Source organism: Lithobates pipiens, unplaced genomic scaffold (assembly GCF_037356315.1).
Source record: "Lithobates pipiens isolate NorthernLeopardFrog02 unplaced genomic scaffold, aLitPip1_a1.2 Scaffold_1, whole genome shotgun sequence".
Classification (NCBI taxonomy): Eukaryota; Metazoa; Chordata; class Amphibia; order Anura; family Ranidae; genus Lithobates; species Lithobates pipiens.
In genome coordinates, this window is record NW_027507685.1 from 246,274,921 (window position 1) to 246,300,546 (window position 25,626).

The following is a 25,626-nucleotide window of genomic DNA, read 5'->3' on the forward strand; positions in this document are numbered from 1 at the left end:
CTGCCCACCTGCTGAGCAGGAGCCCAGGCCCCCCTTTGGAAATGATGGGGCCCGGGCCCAGTACAGGAGGGCTGATTGGTACTGCCTTATCAGCGGACCTGGGTGGGTTTTAGAGCACCTATGCTAATAGGAGAAAGAGAGCAGCGTGACAGAGAGATGAGCTCACCAGTCTGCTGCTTCTCCATTCACTGTCCATTCACGGACTGGGGGAGGGACAGGACCTGGAATAGTTACTGAACTGCAGCAGAGGAAAATCAGGTCTCCTGCTCTAGTAGACTCGGCTGTGCTATGTGGCAGAGCTGTGCAAATCTTAGCACTGAATGAACAGAGATACAAACTCGTTGGTATTAAAACAACCCCCATGTACTGTAGGTATTTCATCTGTTAATTTGGCTGTTTGCCTGGAGTTCAACACCAAAGCAAATTTAGACTTTTTTAGTTCACCTGTTTATATTACGCCAATATATTGTACAATGTGTCACGCAGCTCGCAGAAAAATTCACATCCGTCACCGCGCTAGTTTGGTGAAACGTCCTGTAATGATTTTAATTAAATGGAAGACAGCGAGGGACTTTGAGAACATCGCCACAAACACGGGGAGAACAAACTCTGCGCAGATAATATTCTACTCATAGGAAGTTTAGCTAGAAACGCGATGCTACAAAGCCACAGTGCTAACCACAAAAAAAAAAGTCTTGTCGCATCAAAGTGCCACCGCCGCAAGATAACGGTCGGGAAACCTTCACAGCAACATGCATCAAAAAAATAAAAAAAAACAAGAATCGGTCTGGATTTCAAAGCTGCGTTTTATCCAATAACTTTTCAAATTGTATCAAACTCGGTGATAAGTTTTCCTTTCTCCGTGGACATGACCTTTAAGAACAAATCCTCCTTATTGGTCCATTAAACCGTATCGCAGGACTTAACGAGGACTGATTACGCTTCCATCACAATGGCTGGGAGATGGGTAACTCTGGCTTTATTAATTCCCATAAATCATAATGACTTCTATAAAACTCCGCTATAGTTAACTGGAGCTGCTTAACATACCCTCCGATGCAGAGAAGCGTGCAGGATAAAAATTACAGGCCAGTGGTTTTGGTCAGCGATTGGCTCGGAGTTCAGTGCGCTGTGTAATAAAATGATTTCCCAGAATCAAAGGAGCGATTTTTCTTATGGGTTTATGGGGTCACTCCATCCTACAGAAGGGCAATACGCTGGATTATCGCTCATTGAATCTAGCAATTCTTTTCAAGTATCCTTGTATGAGTCTCCATTGATAAGAAAAACGATTTGACTGTATTCAGAAGGGACAAAAAATATTCCATTCATCTGTTTTTGTTTTAGTAGCGACACCCTTTAAAAGTATGCAAAATCTCAAGGCACCCCAGTCTAAAAATGTAAAAAACGTAATGCTTATCAATGGGACATCTGGGTCTGGGATGATGCACACAACTACCTTGATGGAATTAACATCACATCAGAAGACGCCCTTCAAATCAGAGGTACCCCATTACATCAGAGGTCTTCCAATCACTTCAGAGGTCCCTCTAATGCATCAAAGGTTCCTCCATCAAATCAGAGGTCACTCCATTGTATCAGAGGTCCCTCCATCACATCAGAGACCTTCCCATCACATCAGACACCTTCCTATCACATCAGAGGTCATCCCATCACATCAGAGGTCCTCCCATGACATAAAAGGTCCTCCTGTGACTTCAGAGGTCCCCCATGACTTCAGAGGTCCCCCATGACATAAAAGGTCCTCCCGTGACTTTAGAGGTCCCCCATGACTTCCGAGGTCCCCCATGACTTCAGAGGTCCCCCATGACTTCAGAAGTCCCCCATGACATAAAAGGTCCTCCCGTGACTTCAGAGGTCCCCCATAACTTCAGAGGACCCCATGACATAAAAGGTCCTCCCGTGACTTTAGAGGTCCCCCATGACTTCCGAGGTCCCCCATGACTTCAGAGGTCCCCCATGACTTCAAAAGTCCCCCATGACATAAAAGGTCCTCCCGTGACTTCAGAGGTCCCCCATGACTTCAAAGGACCCCATGACATAAAAGGTCCTCCCGTGACTTTAGAGGTCCTCCATGACTTCAGAGGTCCTCCATGACATCAGACACCTTCCCATCACATCAGAGGTCCTCCCATCACATCAGAGCCCCCTCCATCACATCAGAGGTTTTCCTGTCACATCAGAGGTCCTCTCATCACATCAGAAATCCTTCCATTATATCAGAAGTCTTCCCATCACATCAAAGGACCTTTAATCGCCGAAGTCCCCCATCACATCAGAGATCCCTCATCACAGGTCCTCCCATCACAATAGAGTTTTCCCTTTACATCAGAGGTCTCCCTTTCAAAGGTCCCTCCGTCAAATCAGAGGTCACTCCATTGTATCAGAGGTCCTCTCATCACATCAAATTTCCTCCTGTGACTTTAGATTTCCCCCATGACATCAGACACCTTCCCATCACATCAGAAGTCCTTCCATCACATCAGAGTCCCTCTCCATCACATCAAAGGTCCTCTCATAGTATCAATCAGAGGTCACTCAGAGGTATGACAGAGTCTCCCTTTCAAAGGCCCCTCCGTGAAATCAGAGGTCACTCCATTGTATCAGCGGTTCTCTCATCACATCAAAGGTCCTCCCATGACTTTAGAGGTCCTCCATCAAATCAGACACCTTCCCATCACATCAGACACCTTCCCATCACATCAGACACCTTCCCATCACATCAGAGGTCCTCCCATCACATCAGTGGTCCTCTTGTCACATCAAATGTCCTCCCATGACTTTAGAGGTCCCCCATGATATCAAACACCTTCCCATCACATCAGAAGTCCTTCCATCACATCAGAGTCCCCTCCATCACATCAAAGGTCCTCTCATAGTATAAGAAGTCCCCCATCACATCAGAGATCCCTAAGCACAGGTCCTCCCATCACAATAGAGTTTTCCCTTCACGTCAGAGGTCTCCCATTACACACGAGGTCCCCCTATCACATCAGAGTCTCCCTTTCACCACAGAGCCTCCTCATCATATCAGAGTCTCCCATCAAAACATGCCCTCAATGCAGAACTCCCCAATCACACAGTGCTTTCCTTATGACAGAGTCTCCTAAACACAGAGATTTCTTATCAAAGTACCCCTTCATCACAGATCCTGGCTTCCCCTCCCAATCACTCAGTGTCCTCTTCAGATCAGTGTCCTACCTTTTGGCTCCAGCAGTGAGGCAGAGGCCAAGTAGCTAAAATCTTTGAGAATAGTTTAGTTTAGTGTTTCTCAACCAGGATACCGTGGCACCCTGGGGACCCAGTTTGTTCTGGATCATCATCATGTGTTGCCATGCTATGGACGGTCCAGTTGCTAACACCATAGCACTGAATGATACTGTGGGGTTGATTTACTAAAACTGGAGAGTGCAAAATCTGGTGCAGTTATGCATGGTAGCCAATCAGCTCCTAACTTCAGCTTGCTCAATTAAGATTTAACAAAAAAAAAAAAAAAAAACTGGAAGCTGATTGGTTTCTGTCCAGAGCTGCACCAGATTTTGCACTCTCCAGTTTTAGTAAATCAACCCCACAGTATCATTCAGTGCTATGGTGTTAACAACTCGACCGTTGGTCGTTATGGTGCTGGCAGATGGTGCACCCACACCTTGGCAACTCTTGACGCTGATTCAGGTTATACTGGACCCTGTGCTCTTGGCACTCCACAGGGACCCAAACAGCAACCTAGAGTGCCTCGGCACCCCAGTTGAGAAACACTGCTGTAGAGTGATGAATAGCTTTCCACACGTTTTTAGAGGGTGTCTGTAGTAATTTGTGTTCATCTAACCTTGGTGGACTTCTTGTCTTTTTTTCTGCCATCACTATTCGATGTTTCTATTGTCCTCGTCGCCTTCAGTTTCAAAGTTCTGGGAAAATGAAGTGAGTGAGAGAAATTTTGCACACGTATTTATTTAAGCTTTGACTGTCGGTGAAGGGGCACAGAAGTCAAGTCCCGGAATAGCTGGTGTGAATGAGATAATGATTGAGTGGATGGCTCTCCCTTCAGAGGTTAAGGCCGCCTGACACACACAGTCCTGTAATTTTTACAAGGCGATATGAGAAGAGGAGTTAAGTGATGGAAGGCTAGGAGATGTGATTGTATTCTGCTTTATTCCAGGGTCAAGGTGACAATGCAAGAGCGCACTGCGTTCATCTGGAATATCAAGGGAATTGAAACCCTGGCCTGATTACATGTAATCCTTGTGTCTTAACATTCACTGCAAGTCTGACACTTTTTAGTTTTTAGAAAAACACTATATATATATATATATATATATATATATATATATATATATATATATATATATATATAGAGAGAGAGAGAGAGAGAGATAAGGTTGCAGTACAGACGGCGAAATGTATTCCTCATATATCATCAGAAAGCTAAAACCGTATTCTAGGCATCCCTGCCCTTGACATTGTATAACAGATGTACTATCCCATACTGCCAGACCCATCTTATTACTCCAATAACCCATACCTTTGTTCCCATTAAGTGAGACCACACCAATTTTGGAGTAAACATTGGCCGTAGAAGCCTCTTTAACTAATCGATAAAATGTAAAACTTTAACATATCCGTAAAACATCTGTGATCACGAAAAACCCATATTCCTTACTAGCGTTGGTCTTTGCCGGACACCTCCACCTACCATCTGTTCAATCTGGCACTGCCGGTACCTTTAAATATGCCAATAGGCCTCTCCCCGACATGCTGGCTCTGAGAAAACCCACTGACCGCAGTGTACCCGTTAACCAACTTCCAGTTAAACCACTGTTAACTGGAATACCACCATCAGGACCCATACCACTGATGGGTCCTGAACTCATCCTTCCGAGGTGTCTTCTTTCCAGAGCTTTTTTTCTGAGAAAATAGGTGCAGGAACTCAATCACACCCCTTCCGAAAACCCCCTCACACACACACTCCAAACCTCATTACATGTTGGGTTAATAGTGTGGTTAAATTTCACGAACAGTGGAAGGGTCTTAAGGGGCATTAAACGCCAGGAATGCATTAAATACAGAGTGCATAGTTCAGGGGTGCACCACAAAGAGTGCAAAGTTCAGTCTTCTTTCACAGCCGCTTACCTCTGCATCCCCCATCCACATCCCACTTTCACCCATCTTCAGCTCTGACCTCTCCATGCAACCACCCCTTTCTTAAAAGCTCCACCATCGTCCACATATCTTACTTCTGTTGCTGTTCTAAGCTGAAGCACCCAGCCGGCTCTAGTACCTCCACTGTAGGTAACTTCTGTGTTTACAGGTGATAATGGTAGGCAGAGAGCCTGAACCAGAGGTGGTGGAACTGAGTTTCACCAAGTTCCAGCTGAAGAAAAGCCCTGCTTCCTTCTCCCGCAAAGACCAACACCCGCCACTGCCAAGACACCCTGAATTCCAACCGTTCCGTGGAAAAAAAGTTAAACACATATCCCCAAAACATTAACACCAAATTAGGGCAGGAGGGTGGGAACCTTGCCCCGCACTCTAATGCCCTGTACACATGGTTGGACACTCCGACCACAAATTTTTTTCCGACGGATTTTTGGCGAAAATTGTGTTGCATACACCCGGTTGCACAAAGTTGACGTCAATCATGTACGACGGGACTATAAAGAGGCCGGTAGCCAATAGCTTTCGTCTCGTAATTTATTCTGCGTGGCACTTTGTCCATTGGAATTCTCTACACACGATCAGAAAAAGTCCGATCCGATTTTGTTGTTGGAAAATTTTAGATCCAGCTCTCAAACAAGTGGTTGACTCCTTCACTGCCAGTCACTTTTACACAGTAATCAATGCATTTTTAATTGCACTGATCCCTGTATAAGTGTGAATGGTCCCAAAATCTCACCAAAAGTGTCTGTGTCCGCAGTCACGATAAAAACCGCTGATCGCTGCCATTGCTAATAATTTTTTTTTATAAAAATGCCATAAAACTATCCCTATTTTATAAGCGTTATAACTTTTGCGAAAACCAATCAATATACGCTTATTGCAGGTTTTTTTTTTTACCAAAAATATGTAAAAGAATACGTATCGGCCTAAACTGAGAAAAAAAAATAGTTTTTGTTATATATTTTTTAGGGGATATTTATTATAGCAAAAAGTAGAAAAATAATTTGTTTTTTTTTTCAAAATTGTCGCTATTTTTTTGTTTATAGCGCAAAAAATAAAAAACGCAAAGGTGATCAAATACCACCAAAAGAAAGCTCTAATCGTGGGGAAAAAAAAAAGAACGTCAATTTTGTTTGGGAGCCACGTCGCATGATCGTGCAATTGTGAGTTAAAGCGACGCAGTGCCGAATCGCAAAAAACCCTATGGTCTTTGGCCAGCAAAATGGTCCGGGAATTAAGTGGTTAAGTATGGCAATACTAATGATCAATTATAATATAATTGGCTAAACATTCTACAGCATCTATACAAAGGCCTCCAAGAAACGTTCCCTAAATCCATCACCTAAAAACATGGCAATGGCAGAGAAAGCCAAAAGTGATAAAATCATCCATGGTTTTGAGTGAGTGAAATGAGTACAAGACTCATTAACTTGTTTCTGATAGAAATGTTCCCTTCACTAGTAATGTATTAGCACAAGCCATTAAGCCGGGATTTCTCCTGGCAGGAAGCAACGTGAGCAGATGGCACCTCCAGTCTTTATGAAACGGCGATTGGACTTGTTCTTCAGCTTGTTCGCACATGTCACCAGGCAAAACACGACCTATTCCAGCAGACACTCTCTGAAGATGGAGCTGTGTTCCAGAAGAAAGAAAATATTTGCCCCCTTCAGCTGAAGGTGCTTCTAATTGATCTTCCTTGCTTGGAACAAAGCCATAGAACTGAAGTTTCATTTTTTATAAACTATGAATTTGCTTGTAAGACTAAAGGCTTGTGTCAATGGGATTGTGTTCTTGTCAGAACAGCTTCTCTACCCACGCATGTCAATGGCAATGCAAAAGCAGATTGATACCAGTTGATGCAGCCTAGAAGAAGGCCAACTGCAGGTCATAAGGAGGTCAATGGCAGCTCAAATGCTCAAACTCTAGATCAGTCTTTCTCAACCTTTTCAACGCAGAGGGACCCTTGAAATAGTTCTCTGGTCTCAGGGAACCCCTGCTAAAAATGCAAAATCTACAACCTGTGATATATTAGTGCAGGGCTCAAGTCCTGCGGGAATGCATGGGAACTGAGTTCCTGTACTTTTTCCACAACAGGAACTCAGTTCCCGTTATAAGCAGTGTCCTGCAAGACTTTGAAGTATGTGAGCTGTGTGGCAGGTGCTACACCAGCAGCCGCCGACACAGCTTGCAATAGTAAGTGCCGCACACCTGACCATTCAGGCATTGCCAGTAGGGGGTCCCATGACAGCTTCCACTTCGATCTACCTGTCAATCACATCTAGCTGATGGGTAGATCAGGTCTAGGTCTAGGTGACGGGTAGGTCAGGTCTAGGTCTAGGTGATGGGTAGGTCAGGTCTAGCTGACGGGTAGATCAGGTCTAGGTCTAGCTGACGGGTAGATCAGGTCTAGGTCTAGCTGACGGGTAGATCAGCTATTCTGCTCACAGGACATGCAGGGAGAGAGGTGAGCTGAAGGAGAAACATCAGTTTGGGGTGGTAAGCTGAGAACAATACCTGGCAAAGTTTAATGCCAGGAGGGAAGTTTATGTGGAAATATGTGAAGGGTTGGAATAGCAGCGAGTGTGTGTTGGAGCCCTGCAGAGTTTGCAGCCCCCCAAGCTAACATACATCCCCTAAGCAGGAACACATCACTATCTCCCCAAGCATTCTGTCCAGATAATGTGCAGTTCATTTATGACCTTTCCATTTAACCCTGTGTTATCCAAACTCTGTTCAATGAAAAGTGTAAACTCACCACATAAACACTCTATATACAAAATAAAATTCCCCAATAAAGATCAGAACATGATGTTCACATTTGCATGGAAGCATAATTGAATGAATGCTGATTTTTCAGAGAATTACCGTATTTATGTTTATTGAGGATTGTTTTTTTTTTATGTACTAACAGTTAAGCTTCATACACACAATACGAAAATTGGATGAAAAATACCACTTTTGAAGTGTTTGTGCATATGAGCGTATCATTTTTGTTTTGGTGGGGGAGTGGGTCTTGGGTGGGAGTTCCCACACTTTTTTCCCCAGGACTTGACCCCTGCATTAGTGTGATGGTCAGTGGGAAGAATGGTCCTCACACGTGTGGTCATTGGGAAGAATTACCTCCTTACAGATGGCTAAAAAGGTCAGTGGTGACGGTGGGAACTTATCCGAGAGGTAGAAATGGCCCAATGCTGAAGGAACCCCTAGCAACCTCTGGAGGAACCCTAGGGTTCCACAGAACCCTGCTTTTGAATCACTGCTCTAGATAATATCATAAGCGTCTCTAACTAATATCAAATGTAAGCAGCAGATACATGGATGCAAGCTGTGTTTACCCATCAAAAACAAGCCCAAAGCCTGTCGCCACATGCCCTAAAGCTGCCCAAACCCAAGTCATAAGATGAAGATCATGCTTTTTTAAGCTGAAACATCTGTCCCAGTAAGGGTGCTCTTAACCATAGCATTATGGAGTTTATTGAGGTACGTGGCAATGGCGAACAAGCAACTGATCAATGACTACATATCAAACATTGCAACACGTGTGGTAGTGTTCTACGCTTGTGACCGACTGGAAATATCAACCAAAAAATATGATTGATCAATGATAATTGGAAATGATCAATGAAAACCAGACATATCAAACTGAATTTTGTTTGAGTGCCCATAAGAGATCAACAAATTCCCGCCATGGCTGATTCATGCTTATGAGTTGAAATTAGGGGCTCTCTTAACTGATGAGAAGGAGGGTCTCTGGTTTGTGATTTGATTTGTTTAGTTGCATTGAATAATTGTTTGAATTATCACATGAATATGCGTGTGACTTGTATAAGTAAGTCCAATTGAACCAAAAATCTTTCACACACAAATACCTATAGGCAATGCCATCTGTAGAGCTGGCATTTTGATTTTTGGACCAACAAACCTAATCTCTTACCTTCTAAAGATAATGGAACCACCATAAACAATATGCAAGATCATTTTCTCAACCTGGTCACATTGTTTTGGTGAAATCTGGTATTGGGACATTCATATTTTTCAAACTGATTTTCTCATTGCTTTGTGGAAGGCTCTTTTAAATGGAAGTTGCTTCCTCTAAGAAAGTGTACTTTATAAACCAGACAGTTTCTTATACATCTTGAAGACTCTATTGGTAAAATATTGCATAGGGATCCCCAGGTCTACTCATCTGCTGTAACCAGTGGGTGCTCTTTATATTGGACAAGGGAGGTGTGCAGATCTGACAACTGGATTTCACAGGAGAGCTTCAAAACTGTTAGTTGGTCTTATCTTTCTAGCATCTAACAGATACGGAAATGTTCATTTTAGGTGGACTGATCTTAGTAAATATATTGTATGTAGGTGTGACAACATCCAATTTTGGGAGATAACATCCGCAACCTCAAAGTATGAGGGGATGAATTAAGGTGCTAAGATGGACAATCTCATCACTTGAGTCTCTAGGAAATAATAGAAATCATTAGTTGGCTTTGTCTCTCCTGCATCTAACGAATACTGAAATGTCCATTTTGAGTGGACTGATGTTGGTATATATGCTATTAGGGTCTGACATGAAAAGGTAACCCCTATGTATACTGTCTTCTATTTTACCACTAATACCCATAACTTTTGACCCATATTGTAGCCCCTTATTATTGCTACTAAAAATAGTCTGACACCAAAGGTTGGGATAAAACTTCCCGTTTACGGCCCCTTTATTAAATAAAATAATTAACAGTATAAACCAAAACAAAGCATAAACTTTTTGGTTGCTGATCCTTGGAGGCACTACATATCCAACTCTTTACCTTATATCTGCTTAACCATATATGGTCCCTGTTGTTTTTCATTCGACTCGGGGGCGAACCACCTTCAGCAGATAACCATAAACTCCCAGTTAACCACGTAACTGGCATTCACTGGGGACCCATACCTCAGATGTGTCCCAAGCTTAAACTCCCAGTTAACCACGTAACTGGCATTCACCGGGGGAACCATACCTCAGATGTGTCCCAAGCTTAAACTCCCAGTTCACCGCGTAACTGGCATTCACCGGGGGAACCATACCTCAGATGTGTCCCAAGCTTAAACTCCCAGTTAACCGCGTAACTGGCATTCACCATGGAACCATACCTCAGATGTGTCCCAAGCATAAACTCCCAGTTAACCACATAACTGGCATTCACCAGGGGAACCATACCTCAGATGTGTCCCAAGCATAAACTCCCAGTTAACCGCGTAACTGGCATTCACCATTGAACCATACCTCAGATGTGTCCCAAGCATAAACTCCCAGTTAACCACGTAACTGGCATTCACTGGGGACCCATACCTCAGATGTGTCCCAAGCTTAAACTCCCAGTTAACCGCGTAACTGGCATTCACCGGGGAACCATACCTCAGATGTGTCCCGACCATAAACTCCCAGATAACCACGTAACTGGCATTCACCATGGACCCATACCTCAGATGTGTCCCAAACCTTAAATTCCATCATTTTACTTCCAAATGCCTCCAAAGACCCAACCACCTTCCTAAAAGAAAATAAAACACAAAAAGGAAACGACAAACACAGAAAAACAAACCAACATTATCAATTTTCCATGCAACCAATCTCAAATAATTCTGGCGGGCGGAGCTTTACCTATCCGCGTGTGCTGACAGGAAGTCTGCACCTCTGACCTCCGCTCTGCACTGCATCCCCCTCACACAACTCTGACCAGTCCCCTGCGAGCTCAAGTTAACTTCAGGAAATAATTTAACCCTCACTAGCCCAGCATACAGGGTCCCATTTCATGTAGAACTGTGCTTATTTCTTTTTTTTTCTTTTTCTTTGGGCTTTTCTGTACCCAAAGCTGGGAGGGAGCACCCAAAAACTCAAAGCAGAATGTGATACACCAAGGTACTAAGGTGAGACAAGCTTGAATCTCCAGGAGATATTAGAAACCCTTAGTTAGTTTTATCTCGTCAACATCTAATGAGTACCAAAAATGTCAATTTTGGATGCACTGATCTTCGTTTATATGCTATAGAGGTGTGGCCGCATCCAAAGCTGGGAGGGAGCACCAACAACCTTAATGCAGGCAAGGATGAATCTAGGTACTAAGGTGTACAGTGTCATCCCTAGATTCTGCAAGAGATATTTGAAATCATTAGTTGGTTTTATCTGTCCAGCATCTATCAAATATCGAATTGTCCATTTTGGATTGACTGATCTTCGTATTTATGCTATGGAGGTGTGACAACACCCAAAGCTTAAAGGGAGCACCCAAAACCTCATAGCAAGAGGAGATTAATTTAGGTACTACGGTGGACGGTCTCATCACTAGAGTCTCCAGGAGATATTGGTTGGATTTATTTCTTCAGCATTCGACAAATACTTAGTTGTCCATTTTGGATTGACTGATCTTCGTATTTATGCTATGGAGGTGTGACAACACCCAAAGCTTAAAGGGAGCACCCAAAACCTCATAGCAGGAGGAGATTAATTAAGATACTATGGTGGACGGTCTCATCACTGGAGTCTCCAGGAGATATTGGTTGGTTTTGTTTCTCCAGCATTCAACAAATACTTAGTTGTCCATTTTGGGTAGACTAATCTTAGTATATACAGTAAATGGTATGAAGGTGTGACAACTTCCAAAGCTGGAAGGAAGCACAACTTTAACGTAGGAGGGGATGAATCTAGGTACAAAGGTGAAAGATCTCATCACTGGAGTCCCCAGGACAAATAAGACGTTAAATGACTCCACTTATGTCTAAATTATTGCCTTGGGGTCTTGTGATATTTTAAATTAATCGATTCTGAAAGCAAAGTAATGAATACATGCATACACAAATGAAGAAGACTCTGGTATTGTCTAAAGTTACTAAATTACAGAAACAAGTCTCAGTTCCTGGAACAAAAGATCTTTTGTTTGTTACAGAATACACTTATTACATGACCTATTGTATCTCGTGTATTCCAACGCAGAGGATTCTCAATTTTCAACAGCTACTTACACAAAATGTTACTGTAAAATTATTCCTGATATTAATAATACTTGTTAGATTTAATTCACTGTTTCCACTCTCTGCCGGCGCTGAAGCTATAATCAAATTCACAGCTAATTAATTTTTTTTCCCCACAGCTGATACTTGTGATGAGTTTTTGGAGACTTAAAACATTGTCTGTAAAACTGTCTACGAATGGTCAAAGATGCGGAATACTTCTCAGGAAGGAAAGCTAAGGGGCTAGTTGTATTTTTTTAGCGCGTTAACGTTATGGTAAAGCAGCCCCCCGAAAATAATGGGTTGTCATTGCGTCATAGTAGCCTAATGAAATGAATGGGCTGTAATTTCCCCTAAAATCCCCTAAATATCCAGAATATTGGACGAAATTTGCTGCATTGCCATGCATTGTGTCACGTTGCAAAGTTGCAGGTTGTGTTGCCTGAGTTGAGGCATCATTCAGAACAGGATAGCACTGCAATGCATGTCATGTACAATTCTGCAATGCACACTTTACAGTGTCGCAGAAATGTAAATAGGCCCTAACGGAAAATCTAAGACAATAGGCGTGTGCATGGGGTTTTCTGAGTGTGTCTGGGCACACCCTAATCACCACGTGTGCATTAACATATCTTCAGTGGTCGCAATGGCAACCCCGCCAATGCTCCAAGGGTCCCATGTAGCCTGCCTGTTACATTTGGTTTTACACTTTAATAGGAGAGGTGGTGGGAGCAGCATATACTGTAACTGATCCCCTCCATTTTGCTCCTGCAGCAGCTGAAAGCCTGCTTCTCTTCTGCCCCCCATAGGAAAATACAGGGATCAGTTCCAGTAAATGCTATCCCTGCTGCCCCTCCTGCTCAGGTTCTCTTCTCTCTCTGTGGCCTGGGCCTCATGTCTGCTCCCCTAGTAACCCCTCACCCCCAACAGCGCTGCCGTCTTCGCTCTCCTGCCGGCTGCTTCAGGGAATGTTTCAGGATGGAAAGCGGGGAAGGGGCCGGTAATTTACCAGGCCCTTCCTTTTCCGAATGAACACAGTACCTATCCGTCACTGTATCCATTCATAACTAGAGCATAGTAACTGTGTTTACTATGCTTCGGTTTGCGAATGGACGGGAAGCTCTTTATAGAGCTATTCCTGTTCATTCATTGTGTGCAGCTGAGACTGCATAGACAGAGATTGAGGACTGCGTGATCAGGTTGTGGGGCGGGTTGGGTATGAGGTATTCTACCTACAAATCAGATCAGGTGTGCTTCAGGCCTCATTCACACCTGCAGCACAGCAGCAAATATAAGTCCATTCACGTGAATGGGCTTTCCTTCCTGCGACAAGTGCCCCAAATTAGCTCAAGTACCTTTTTTGGCACTAAGCCAGGCGCCTTTTGCATTCTGTATTTTGCACATAAGGCATGGCAAAATGCAGGACTGCTATCTGCGTTTGGGATGCCATTTAGAAACAAGGGTACCGAAAGCGCGTTGCACACTTTGCCACGTGTCTGAAAACGCTGGCAGAAACATGTGCCTAGATGTAAATGTGACTTAATATTCTTGGCAATAATTCCATGTAAAAAAAAAAATGGATTGAGGACCTTTGTTGCGGCCAATTCAGTGTTTTCTGTTACGTTTTTTTTTTTTGTTCATTTTTCACATTGTTGCTTTTCATTGATTTTCTTCCTCTAAACTTCCCTCCGCAGGTGTCTTGTATGCAGTTCATAAACGCCCTCCTGACCTCTCCGGAAGATCTGGACTTCAGGATACACCTGAGGAATGAATTCTTAAGATGCGGGTTAAAGCAAATCTTACCTGTAAGTTGGAGCCCTCCTCATTATCGAGTCGTTCTTCACACACACTAGTACCAACACGGGAACTGTCTATTTAATTAAACCGGATATAACTTTAAAGTGTACCAGAGGGAAACTTTTTTTTTTGGGGAGAGGTGGGGAAGGTTAAAACCATTGTCTGGCTTTTTATGGTTTTAACTGTTCGTGTTTTGTTGAAGAGATTTTCCTTTACTCCGGCACAACAAAAAATGAGAGGGAATCCATCGGCCATCAGAATAAGTCGCCCCATTGTAAGATTTCCCAGATATAATCTTAAAGTATACCAGAGACAACTTTTTTTTGGGAAGAGGTGGGGATGGTTGTTTGTGTCATGTTGAGATTTCTCTTTGGCACAACAAAAAAAAAATGAGAGGAGTTGTCAGATTTTGGATTTATCATCATGTTCTCCTAGCAGAGACCTGGATCATAATTTAACACTTGGCTGGGATTTTAACCATTCCCTATCCCATCCAGAAACAAAAAGTTTCAGCTAGAGATTCACTTTGACCTTTACCAGAAACCAACATTTTTTTCTTCTCTGGGAAGAGGCAGATGGTTAAAGCCCCCGTCTAAGCTTGTTTTTTGGTTTTTACTGTCTTTGTCCAGTTGAGATTTTCCTTTGTTTCCAAAGCGATGACGGGAAATGAGAGTAAATCCATTGGCCATTGGAATAGTTGGCCCTGTCGGAAGATTTTCCTGTCCTTTTTTTCTTGGGACAGTTGTCAGGTTTTGAATTTACCATCATGCTTCCCCCATCAGGGACATAGGGAGAGGTGGGGATTGTTAAAATCACCATCTAGATTGTTTTTGATTTTTACTGTCTTTGAGAATTCCCTTTGTTTCCAGAGGTACAATGGAAAATGAAAGGAAATCAATTGGCCATCGGAATAGTTGCCCCTGTTGGAAGATTTCCCTTTCCTTTTTTTCTTGGAACAGCTGTCGGGTTTTGAATTTACCATCATGCTTCCCCCATCAGGGACATAGGGAGAGGTGGGGATTGTTAAAATCACCGTCTAGATTGTTTTTGGTTTTTACTGTCTTTGTCCATTTAAGAATTCCCTTTGTTTCCAGAGGTACAATGGGAAATGAAAGAAAATCAATTGCCCATCGGAATAGTTGCCCCTGTTGGAAGATTTCCCTTTCTTTTTTTTCTTGGAACAGTTTTCAGATTTCGGATTTAGCATCATGTTCTCCCAACAGGGACATGGATCATAATTTAACACTTGGCTGGAATTTTAACCTTTTCCTATCCCATCCAGAAATAAAAAGATTCAGCTAGAGATTCACTTTGACCTTTAACCAGAAACCAAAATTTTTTTCTTCTCTGGGAAGAGGCAGGTGGTTAAAGCCATCGTCTAGCTTGTTTTTGGTTTTTACTGTCTTTGTTCAGTTGAGATTTCCCTTTGTTTCCAAAGGCATGACGGGAAATGAGAGTAAATCCATTTGCCATGGGAATAGTTGCCCCTGTTGGAAGACTTCCCTTTCCTTTTTTTCTTGGAACAGTTGTCAGATTTCAGATTTAACATCATGTTCTCCCAACAGGGACATGGATCATAATTTAACACTTGGCTGGACTTTTAACCTTTCCCTATCCCATCCAGAAACAAAAAGATTCAGCTAAAGATTCACTTTGACCTTTACCAGAAACCAAAATGTTTTCTTCTCTGGGAAGTGGCAGATGGTTAAAGCCACCGTCTAGCTTGTTTTTGGTTTTTTACTGTCTTTGTTCAGTTGAGATTTCCCTTTGTTTCCAAAGGCATGATGGGAAATGAGAGTAAATCCATTTGCCATCGGAATAATTGCCCCTGTTGGAAGATTTTCCTGTCCTTTTTCTCTCGGAACAGCTGTCAGGTTTTGAATTTACCATCATGCTTCCCCCATCAGGGACATAGGGAGAGGTGGGGATTGTTAAAATCACCATCTAGATTGTTTTTGTTTTTTACTGTCTTTGTCCATTTAAGAATTCCCTTTGTTTCCAGAGGTACAATGGGAAATGAGAGGAAATCAATTGGTCATCGGAATAGGTGTACCCATTGGAAGATTTCCCTTTCCTTTTTTTCTTGGAATAGTTGTCAGATTTTGGATTTAACATCATGTTCTCCCAACAGGGACATGGATCATAATTTAACACTTGGCTGGAATTTTAACCTTTCCCTATCCCATCCAGAAACAAAAAGATTCAGCTAGAGATTCACTTGGACCTTTAACCAGAAAACCAAAATGTTTTCTGCTTTGGGAAAAAGCAGACGGTTAAAGCCACAGTCTAGCTTGTTTTTGGTTTTTACTGTCTTTGTCCAGTTGAGATTTCCATTTGTTTCCAAAGGCATGACGGGAAATGAGAGTAAATCCATTGGTCATTGGAATAGTTGCCCCTGTTGGAAGATTTCCCTTTCCTTTTTTTCTTGGAATAGTTGTCAGATTTTGGATTTAGCATCATGTTCTCCCAACAGGGACATGGATCATAATTTAACACTTGGCTGGAATTTTAACCTTTCCCTATCCCATCCAGAAACAAAAAGATTCAACTAGAGATTCACTTTGACCTTTAACCAGAAAACCAAAATGTTTTCTGCTTTGGGAAAAAGCAGATGGTTAAAGCCACCGTCTAAGCTTGTTTTTGGTTTTTACTGTCTTTGCCCAGTTGAGATTTTCCTTTGTTTCCAAAGCCATGACGGGAAATGAGAGGAAATACATTGATCATCGGAATAGTTGCCCCTGTCGGAAGGTTTTCCTTTTTTTCTTGGGACAGCGGTCAGGTTTTGAATTTTCCATCATGCTTCCCCCCCAGCAGGCACATAGGGAGAGGTGGGAATGGTTAAAATCACTGTCTAGCTTGTTTTTGGTTTTTATTGTCTTTGTCCATTTAAGAATTCCCTTTCTTTCCAGAGGTACAATGGGAAATGAGAGGAAATCAATTGGTCATTGGAATAGGTGTACCCATTGGAAGATTTCCCTTTCCCAGTCCAATCATGTGTATGCAGCGTTAGTCTCCAAAGGCATGATGGGAAATGAAAGTAAATCCATTGATCATTGGAATAGGTGCCCCCCCCAAGTGGAAACTGTATCTTTCCTTTTTTTTTCTTGGGACAGCTGTTAGATTTTGGATTTATCATCATGCTGCCCCAGCAGGGACATGGGAAGAGGTGGAGATGGTTAAAACCACCATCTTGTTTGTTTATGGATTTTGCTGTTTTTGTACTTTTGAGATTTCCCTTCGTTTCCAGAGGCATTATGGGGAATGAGAGGCAATCCATTGGTCATCAGAATAGGTGTACCCATCAGAAGATTTCCCTTTACTTTTTTTCATGGGCCAGTTGTCAGATTTTGGATTTATAATCATGTTCTCCCAGCAGGAACATGGATTGTAATTAAACGCGTTTCAATACCCTTTCCAAACAGTTTTAGCTAGAGATTCACTTTCACATTTAACCTTGTAAAAGACAGCAACTTTTTTTCTGCTTTGGGAAGAAGTGGGGGATGGTTACAACCAACATCTTGCGTGTTTTTGGTTTTTAATGTCTTTGTCCAATTCAGATTTCTGTCTCCAAAGGCATGATGGCAAATGAGAAGAAATCCATTGGTCATTGGAATAGGTGCCCCCCCCCCCCCCCCATTGGAAACTGTATTTTTCCTTTTTGTTCTTGTGGCAGCTGTCAGATTTTGGACTCATCATCATGCTCCCCCAGCAGGGACATGGGAAGAGATGGGAAGAGATGGAGATGGTTAAAACCGCCATCTTGTTTGTTTTTGGATTCTACTGTTTTTGTACTGTTGAGATTTCCCTTAGTTTCCAGAGGCACTATGGAAAATTAGAGGCAATCCATTGGTCACCAGACAAGGTGTGCCCATTGGAAGATTTCCTTCTTTTATTTTTTTTCTTGGTACAGCTGTCAGGTTTGGGATCTCCCATCATGCCCTCCCAACAGGAGCATGGATTGTTATTAAATACCCAGCTGGGATTTTAAAAGTTCATTACCCAAACTAAAACAAGAAGTTTTAGTTGGTAAACAATTTAACCCTGTACCAGAGAGCAACTTTTTTAGTTGTTGAAACCATTGTCTAGTTCTTTTAGCTGCTTTTACAACCTTTGTCCTGTAGGGGATTTTTTTTTTTTTTTTTTAGTTTAGGAAATACATTGGTCATTGGAATAAGTGTTCTAACTGGGAATTTTCCCGTTGCCTTTTTTTTTTGTGGGTACAGCTGTCAGCTTTAGGATTCCCCATGTATTCTGTTCATGTGGAAATGTTCCCCAGGCACCTAGAGAGGATAAATGGGCATTTTGAATTGCAGACAGAATCGCCAGGATTCTGGCGATTTTCAAAACATAGTTACATAGTTAGTCAGGTTGAAAAAAGACACAAGTCCATCCAGTTCAACCTTAAAAACAAAAAAATAAAATAAAAAATAATCGTACAATCCAAATACCCAATTTTCTGCCCACAATTGATCCAGAGGAAGGCGAAAAAAAAAACCCAGCAGAGCATGCTCCAATTTGCTACAGCAGGGGAAAAAAATTCCTTCCTGATCCCCCAAGAGGCAATCAGATTTTCCCTGGATCAACTTTACCTATGTTAGTACCCAGTTATATTATATATTAAAACGCTCTAGTAAAATGACAAATTGTACCACGCACATTTCAGAGGCCATTTAGCTCAATGGCACCTAAAAATGCAGTGCGGGTCTGCCATTATTGTGGTGCCATAAATTACGGCAAACCACATTGTGTGCAGCTTGTCACCCAAAAAAAAGTTCAGGAGTTTCACGCGACAAGCTTCGCGTGATGCCGTTTCTGCCGGTGATTCAAAATGCCAGCTTGTGAATGCAGCCATAGACCACCTGTACACTCGTAAACTTAACTCTCCCAGCAGCTGAAAAATGCTAAACACGGCAAAAAAACATTACCGTGTTTTTTAGCCCCTTTTTTTGCAGCATTTAGCCTTTGGAGTTTATTAATTTCATTGGCCAGAGTACTTGCCATTGAAATTAATAAACACCCAAGCGCTAAACCCGGCTACCGCTTAGGTGTTTTTACTACGTTTGGTGTTTTTTGGCCATGATTACTCTGTGTTCTGGAGAGGGACGTTTAACTGCCCCTAAACTCTGCTGCACCTAAATTCTGATGAAAGCCTATGTGTACGTGGACACAATGGGGGGCTAATTTACTAAAACCAGCTGCCCCAGATTTTGCACTCTCCAGTTTTAGTAATTCAACCATAGGCTTTAATTAAGTTGAGTTCAGGGGCTTTGGCAAAAAAAAAAAAAATTGTCAAGAGCACCTAAACTCACGTTTAGCCGCAGCAGAGTACATGAGGCCTAATGCCTCGTACACACGCAGGGCCGCGACAAGGGGTGGGCAGTAGGGGCAGCTGCCCTGGGCACTGTGGTATCATGGGGGGTGGGGGGGTCACCACAAGGAAATAGGGGGGAGGGGATTTGTGTTGGAAAGGGGGATTTGGGGGGCAGCAGGGAGTAAGTATTGTTCTAGGAGGGGAAATTTGGGGGGTATGCTAAAATTTTGAGTCGAGAAGGAATGGGGGAAGAAGATTTGTGCTAGGAAGGATGATTGGGGCGCTTTGTGCTGGAAGGGGGGATTTGCAGTAGGGTTATTGGGAGGGGTAATCTTAGGGTTAGATCATTTGTGCATGGAGGAGTGATTTTTTTTTGGGGGGGGGCACTTGAATTGGGGGGATTTGGGGGGTTGGGGGGATAAGATTTGTGCTGGGAGGGGGGATTTCAGCAGGGGAACAGATTTGCACTGCAAGGAAGGGGAATTTATGCTTAGGGGGTGAAAAAGATTAGTGCTCAGTTTTTGTTTTGATGACGCATAATGCTCATACACCTTTGGGGGGGGGGAGGGCAGTTTGACATGTTTGCCCTGGGCTCTGGATGACCTTGTCCCGGCACTGTGCACAGAAAAATCTTGGATGTTTTTTCCGACTGAATTCCGCTCAAGCTTGGGTTGCATACACACGGTCACACAAAAGTTCTCTGAAATTTCTACTGTCAAGAACGCGGTGACGTACAACACTACGACGAGCCGAGAAAATGAAGTTCAGATTGTTTCTGTAGGAATTTGGCACGTCGGAATTGGTACGGACGATCGTAATTTCCGATCGGAACTTTTTCCGACTGAAAGAATTGAGAACCTCCTCTCAATCTTTTGCTGGCTGGAATTCTGCCAGCAAAAAGTTAGATGGAGCGTACACACTGTCGGAATTTCCGACCAAAAGCTCACATCGGACTTTTGCTGGCGGAATTTCAGATCGTGTGTACGGGGCATAACGGTTGTCCCTGTTCACACTTAAGCGTTCAGGTACCTGTAGCTCAACCACTGAAGCCTGAAGTTATATGAGCTCCTTTTTTGAAGCAGAATATGATCTTTTTGGTCCCATGGACTTGTATGGGAGCACACGAAAAAAGCCTACAAAAACACACGTGTTTTTCAGGCACTCCCAGAATAAAAGTCTGCGAGCCAAGAATACCAAATTCTACCCCAAAGAAGCCCCTATATGGCACCCCAGGCTTGGTAATGACTCAAAATTGCTCCATGCTCAATATAAATGGGGCTTAAAGAGGAAGTAAACCCTGATGGGTTTACTTCCTCTTTTTTTCCCTGCAAAGGTAAAGCATAATGGACTACTATGCATCGCATAGTAGCTCATTATGTGTCACTTACCTGACACAGGAGCCAGCGAAGTCGCCGCTGATCCCTGTAGTCCGCCGCATCCATGTTGCTTGTGGCGTCTCGCAGCTCCGTCGAATCACAGCGGCGCAACCGCGATGACGTCACTCCCGCGCATGCGCACGGGAGTCGCGCCTCGCAGCTCCGCCACTGTCATACGGCGAAGCCGCGATGACGTCACTCCCGCGCATGCGCACGGGAGTCGACAAATTTGGCAAATCCATTCTTGGATTTGCCGCATTTAGTGCGCATGCGCGCCGCTGTCTACGGCGCATGCGCCGTAGACAGCGGTGCCCATTTTCGGGCAAATATCTCCTAAACCATATAGGTTTAGGAGATATTGCTTGGACCTACAGGTAAGCCTTAATCTAGGCTTACCTATAGGTCCAAGTTGTTTGGAAGGGTTTACTTCCTCTTTAATCATGTAAGAGAGGGATGTCTTATAATGACTTTCTTTCTTTATTAGCTTAAACTCTTAGGTGAGCCTTCGACCCTTAAACCACCATTGGGTGGACCTTAGTGACTCTAACCTACAATCAAGCACTTCCATATAAGAAGCCTTCACTATCTAGACGCCATACCTCCTAGACAGCGAATTATGTCACCCCTTCTCTTGTCACCTCGTAGTAAACGAATTCAGCTTTAAAGAAGTATTAAAATAGCCCTTTCCTTACTGTGATCCTCTTCTCTTTTTTTTTTTTTTTTTGGTGGCCCAATGCTCAGGGGAAGAATTAAAGCTTATTCGAGCGGACGCATGGCAAAGACGTTTGACAGCCCCGGGTCAGATCCCAGCTGCGACGTTCATGGTGCCCCTCTCCAAGTTCACCGCACATTCTCTTTAACGTTATTGTTTCCAGCAGTGTGTGCCGAGGAGACAATTTAAATTGAGTTGACCATAAAATGGTCTGTTTCCTTAATTGAATAACTTGGGGATATATTTATGTTAAATGTGTTCTGTGTCACATGCAGTTTCACTCATGTAGAATGCTCGGTGTCGGCTTTTTTTCTTTTTTTAAACTCTCAGGTGGCCTGCTGAGTTCTGGCTGGAAAATTTGATTTCTTTTCTTTTCTTTTCTTTTTTTTTCTAAATAAGTTAAACTATCTGAAATTCTTTTTTTCCCTCTCTCTGTCGATCATTGAAAGTATAATTGTATAGAAGACGGGTCTGTCTCCAAACTTTTGAGCTTGAGGGCCACATCCTATATTTTACAAATGTTCAAAGACAAAGAAGACAAAGAAATTAGCTTTTTATAAATGAATAAGTCCCTATCAGAGTCCCAATTTATATCAGAGCCCCCCACCCCACCCCCTTACATCAGGGTCCCCATCACAGTAATCCTTATATCATAGTCCCCATCAGATTAGTTTATCTTTTCTTTTATTATATTTTTTGCATAGAACAAAACTCGTTTAATGGTATTTTACCAAATGGCAGCAAATAAGAGTTCACTTTTAGGGTTTGCATATCCTTTAGTAGTGGTTAGAGTATACACTATATTGTGAAAAGTATTGGGACGCCTGCCTTTACATGCATATGAACTGTAATGGTATCCCAGTCTTAGTCCGTAGGGTTCAATATTGAGTTGGTCCACCCTTTGCAGCTATAACAGCTTCAACTCTTCTGGGAAGGCCGTCCACAAGGTTTAGGAGTGTGTCTATGGGAATGTTTGACGATTCTTCCAGAAGTGCATTGGTGAGGTCAGGCACTGATGTTGAACAAGAAGGCCTGGCTCGCGGTCTACGCTCTAATTCATCCCAAAGGTGTTCTATCGGGTTGAGGTCAGGACTTTGTGCAGGCCAGTCAAGTTCCTCCACCCCAAACTCACCCATGTCTTTATAGACCTTGCATTGTACTCTGGTGTGCAGTCATGTTGGAACAGGAAGGGGCCGTCCCGAAACTGTTCCCACAAAGTTGGGAGCATGAAATTGTCCAAAATGTCTTGATATGCTGACGCCTTAAGAGTTCCCTTCACTGGATCTAAGAGACCAAGCCCAACCCCCAAAAAACAACCCCCACACCATAATCCCCCCCTCCAACAAATGATTTGGACCAGTGCACAAAGCAAGGTCCATAAAGACATGGATGAGCGAGTTTGGGGTGGAGGAACATGACTGGTCTGCACAGAGTCCTGACCTCAACCCGATAGAACAACCTTTGGGATGAATTAGAGCGGAGACTGTAAGCCAGGCCTTCTCGTACAACATCAGTGTCTGACCTCACAAATGCGCTTCTGGAAGAATTGTCAAACATTCCCATAGACACTTCTAAACCTTGTGGACGGCCTTCCCAGAAGAGTTGAAGCTGTTATAGCTGTAAAGGGTGGACCAACTCAATATTGAACCCTACGGACTAAGACTGGGATGCCATTAAAGCTCATGTGCGTGTAAAGGCAGGCGTCCTAATACTTTAGACAATAAAGTGTAATTTAGATCACTTTATTGCCTGATATTTCATTTTGACAGGAGTACCCCTTTAACCTTCTACCATCTTACCATATTATGCGGCAGCGTTAAATCAGTTGTATAATTTCTGCGGCGTGGCAGAAAATGTTGTGACCATAGTAACATCCCTTTATTAATCCATAAATAATTGAATCACATTTTAAAAATGGTGATGAGCGTTAGGAATGTGGGTTACATCCTTCCTCGCTGTGACGGACGTTTGACTGGCAGCACATGGACAAGATATGCAAATAACCGAATACTCCAATCATTCTAACTATTTAATTATAGTATCAAGAGTGAAAAAAAAGAAGGAAAAATTGCAGAAGGCAGCAAGTGTAACAAAACATCATCATTGTATCAGTTTATTATGTTAGTTGTGAGGACAGAAATTAGAGGCGTAACTTTGTTTTCTAAATCTCCTGTATAATTTATAAAGGGACATTTAAAAATGGCTACTAAGTAAAATCTTTAATGGCCATAAAATGTGTGAGAGACTTAATGATCTGCGTTCTTTTATTAACGATCTGGATTGTGCTGTTCAAACTTTCATCTGAATGCTGGACTTTAGGCACTTTTGTTGGGAGCTGAACATATATAATAACAATAACAGAACATATATAATAACATATATAATAAAATTACTATATATGACAGCTTCCAATCTACAATGGTCCCCCCACACTTATCTTATTATATCTATCTATCTATCCTCTTGTTCTCCCTCTTCCTATCCTAGTATCTTTCTAGCTTTGCCTCTCATTCTTTCTTCCTTTTTTTTTTCTTTCCTTCTTTATTTCTCTTTTTTTTTCTTTCTTTCTTTTTTCCCCTCCCTTTCTTTCCTCTATCTCTCATTCTCTTTCTTGCTTTTGCTCTTTTTCGCTCTCTTTCTTTTTTTCCTCCTCTTTCTCTCGTTCTATTTCTGGCTCTTAATCTTGCTCTTTCTCTCTGCCTTTTCTTTCTTTCTTTCTTTCTTTTTTCTTTCTTTCTTTTCTTTCTTTCTTTCTTTCTTTCTCTCTCCCTCCCTCTCTCCCTCCTCCCTTCTCTACCCTCTCTCTTCCCCCCTCTCTCTCCCCCCTCTCTCTCTCCACCTCTCTGCCTCTCTCTCTCTTTTAATTTCTTTCTCTCTCCTCCTCTCTCTCTCCCCCTCTCTTTCCCTCTCTCTCTCTCTCTCTCTCTCTCTCTCTCTCTCTCCTTCTCCCTCTCTCTCTAACCCCTCTCTCCCCTCTCCCCGCTCTCCCCCCTCTCTCTCCCCCCTCTCTCTCTCCCCCCTCTCTCTCCCCCCCCTCTCTCTCTCCCCATCTCTCTCTCTCCCCCATCTCTCTCTCTCCCCCCTCCCTCTCCTCCTCCCCCTATCCCCCTCTCCCCCTCTCTCTTTCTCCCTCTCTCTCCCCCTCTCTCTCCCCCCCTCTCTCCCCCCCTCTCTCCCCTCTCTCTCTCTCTCCCCATATCTCTCTCTCCCCATATCTCTCTCCCCCATATTCTCCCCCCCATATTTCTCTCCCCCCTCCCTCTCTCCTCCCCTCTCTCTCTCCCCCTCTCTCTCCCCCATCTCTCTCTCCCCATCTCTCTCTCTCTCTCTCTGCCTCCCTCTCTCTCTTTTAATTTCTCTCTCTCTCTCTCTCTCTCTCTCTCTCTCTCTCTCTCTCTCTCTCTCTCTCTCTCTCTCTCACTTTTTCTTTATTTTTCTCCCTCTCTCCCCCTCTCTCTCTCTCATCCCCCCTCTCCCCCCATCTCTCTCTCTCCCCCCTCTCTCTCTCCCCCCCATCCCCCCTCTCCCCCTCTCTCTTCCCCCCTCTCTCTCCCCCTCTCTCTCTCTCATCCCCCCTCTCCCCCCATCTCTCTCTCTCCCCCTCTCTCTCTCCCCCCATCCCCCCCTCTCCCCCTCTCTCTTCCCCCCTCTCTCTCCCCCTCTCTCTCTCTCCCCATATCTCTCTCCCCCATATTTCTCTCCCCCATATTTCTCTCCCCCCTCTTTCTCTCCTCCCCCATGTCTCTCTCCCCCTCTCTCTCCCCCTCTCTCTCCCCCATCTCTCTCTCTCTCTTTTTAATTTCTCTCTCTCTCTCTCTCTCTCTCTATCTCTCACTTTTTCTTCATTTTTCTCCCTCTCTCCTCCTCTCTCTCTTTCTCCCGCCTCCTCTTTCTCTCTCATTTTCTTTGTCTCCTTTTCCCTCCTCTCTCCCTTATTTCTTTCTTTTTTTTTCTTTCTTTCTTTCTTTCTTTTTCTTTCTTTCTCTCCCTCTCTCTGTCTCTCTTGTTTCCTTTCCCCTCCTGTCCTCTTTCTCCCCTCCTGTCTCTTTCTCCCTCTCTCTCTTTCTCTTTCCCTCATTCTTTCTTTCTCCCTCTTTTTTTCTTTCTCTCCCTTTCTCTGCCTCTCTTTGTCGCCTTTTCCTCCCGTCTCTTCTCTCTCTTTCCCTTTCTCACTCCCTTGTCTCATTTTCTCTTTCGCTTTCTTTCTTTCTTTCTTTCCTTCTCTCTTTCTCTATTTCTCTCTTTCTCTCTTTCTTTCGTTCTCTCTT

The 25,626-nt window shown here is 43.3% G+C and overlaps 1 protein-coding gene across 3 annotated transcripts in view; it reads left to right on the plus strand.

Moving 5' to 3' along the window:
• The window catches only part of DIAPH2 (diaphanous related formin 2), a 1,637,420-nt gene that overhangs the window by 449,920 nt on the left and 1,161,874 nt on the right, over positions 1-25,626 (plus strand). For all 3 annotated transcript variants that reach the window (XM_077484914.1, XM_077484903.1, XM_077484922.1), the window contains one exon: positions 13,857-13,967. In XM_077484914.1, coding sequence (XP_077341040.1) covers positions 13,857-13,967 — 111 coding nt within the window. The remainder of the gene's footprint in view (positions 1-13,856; positions 13,968-25,626) is intronic.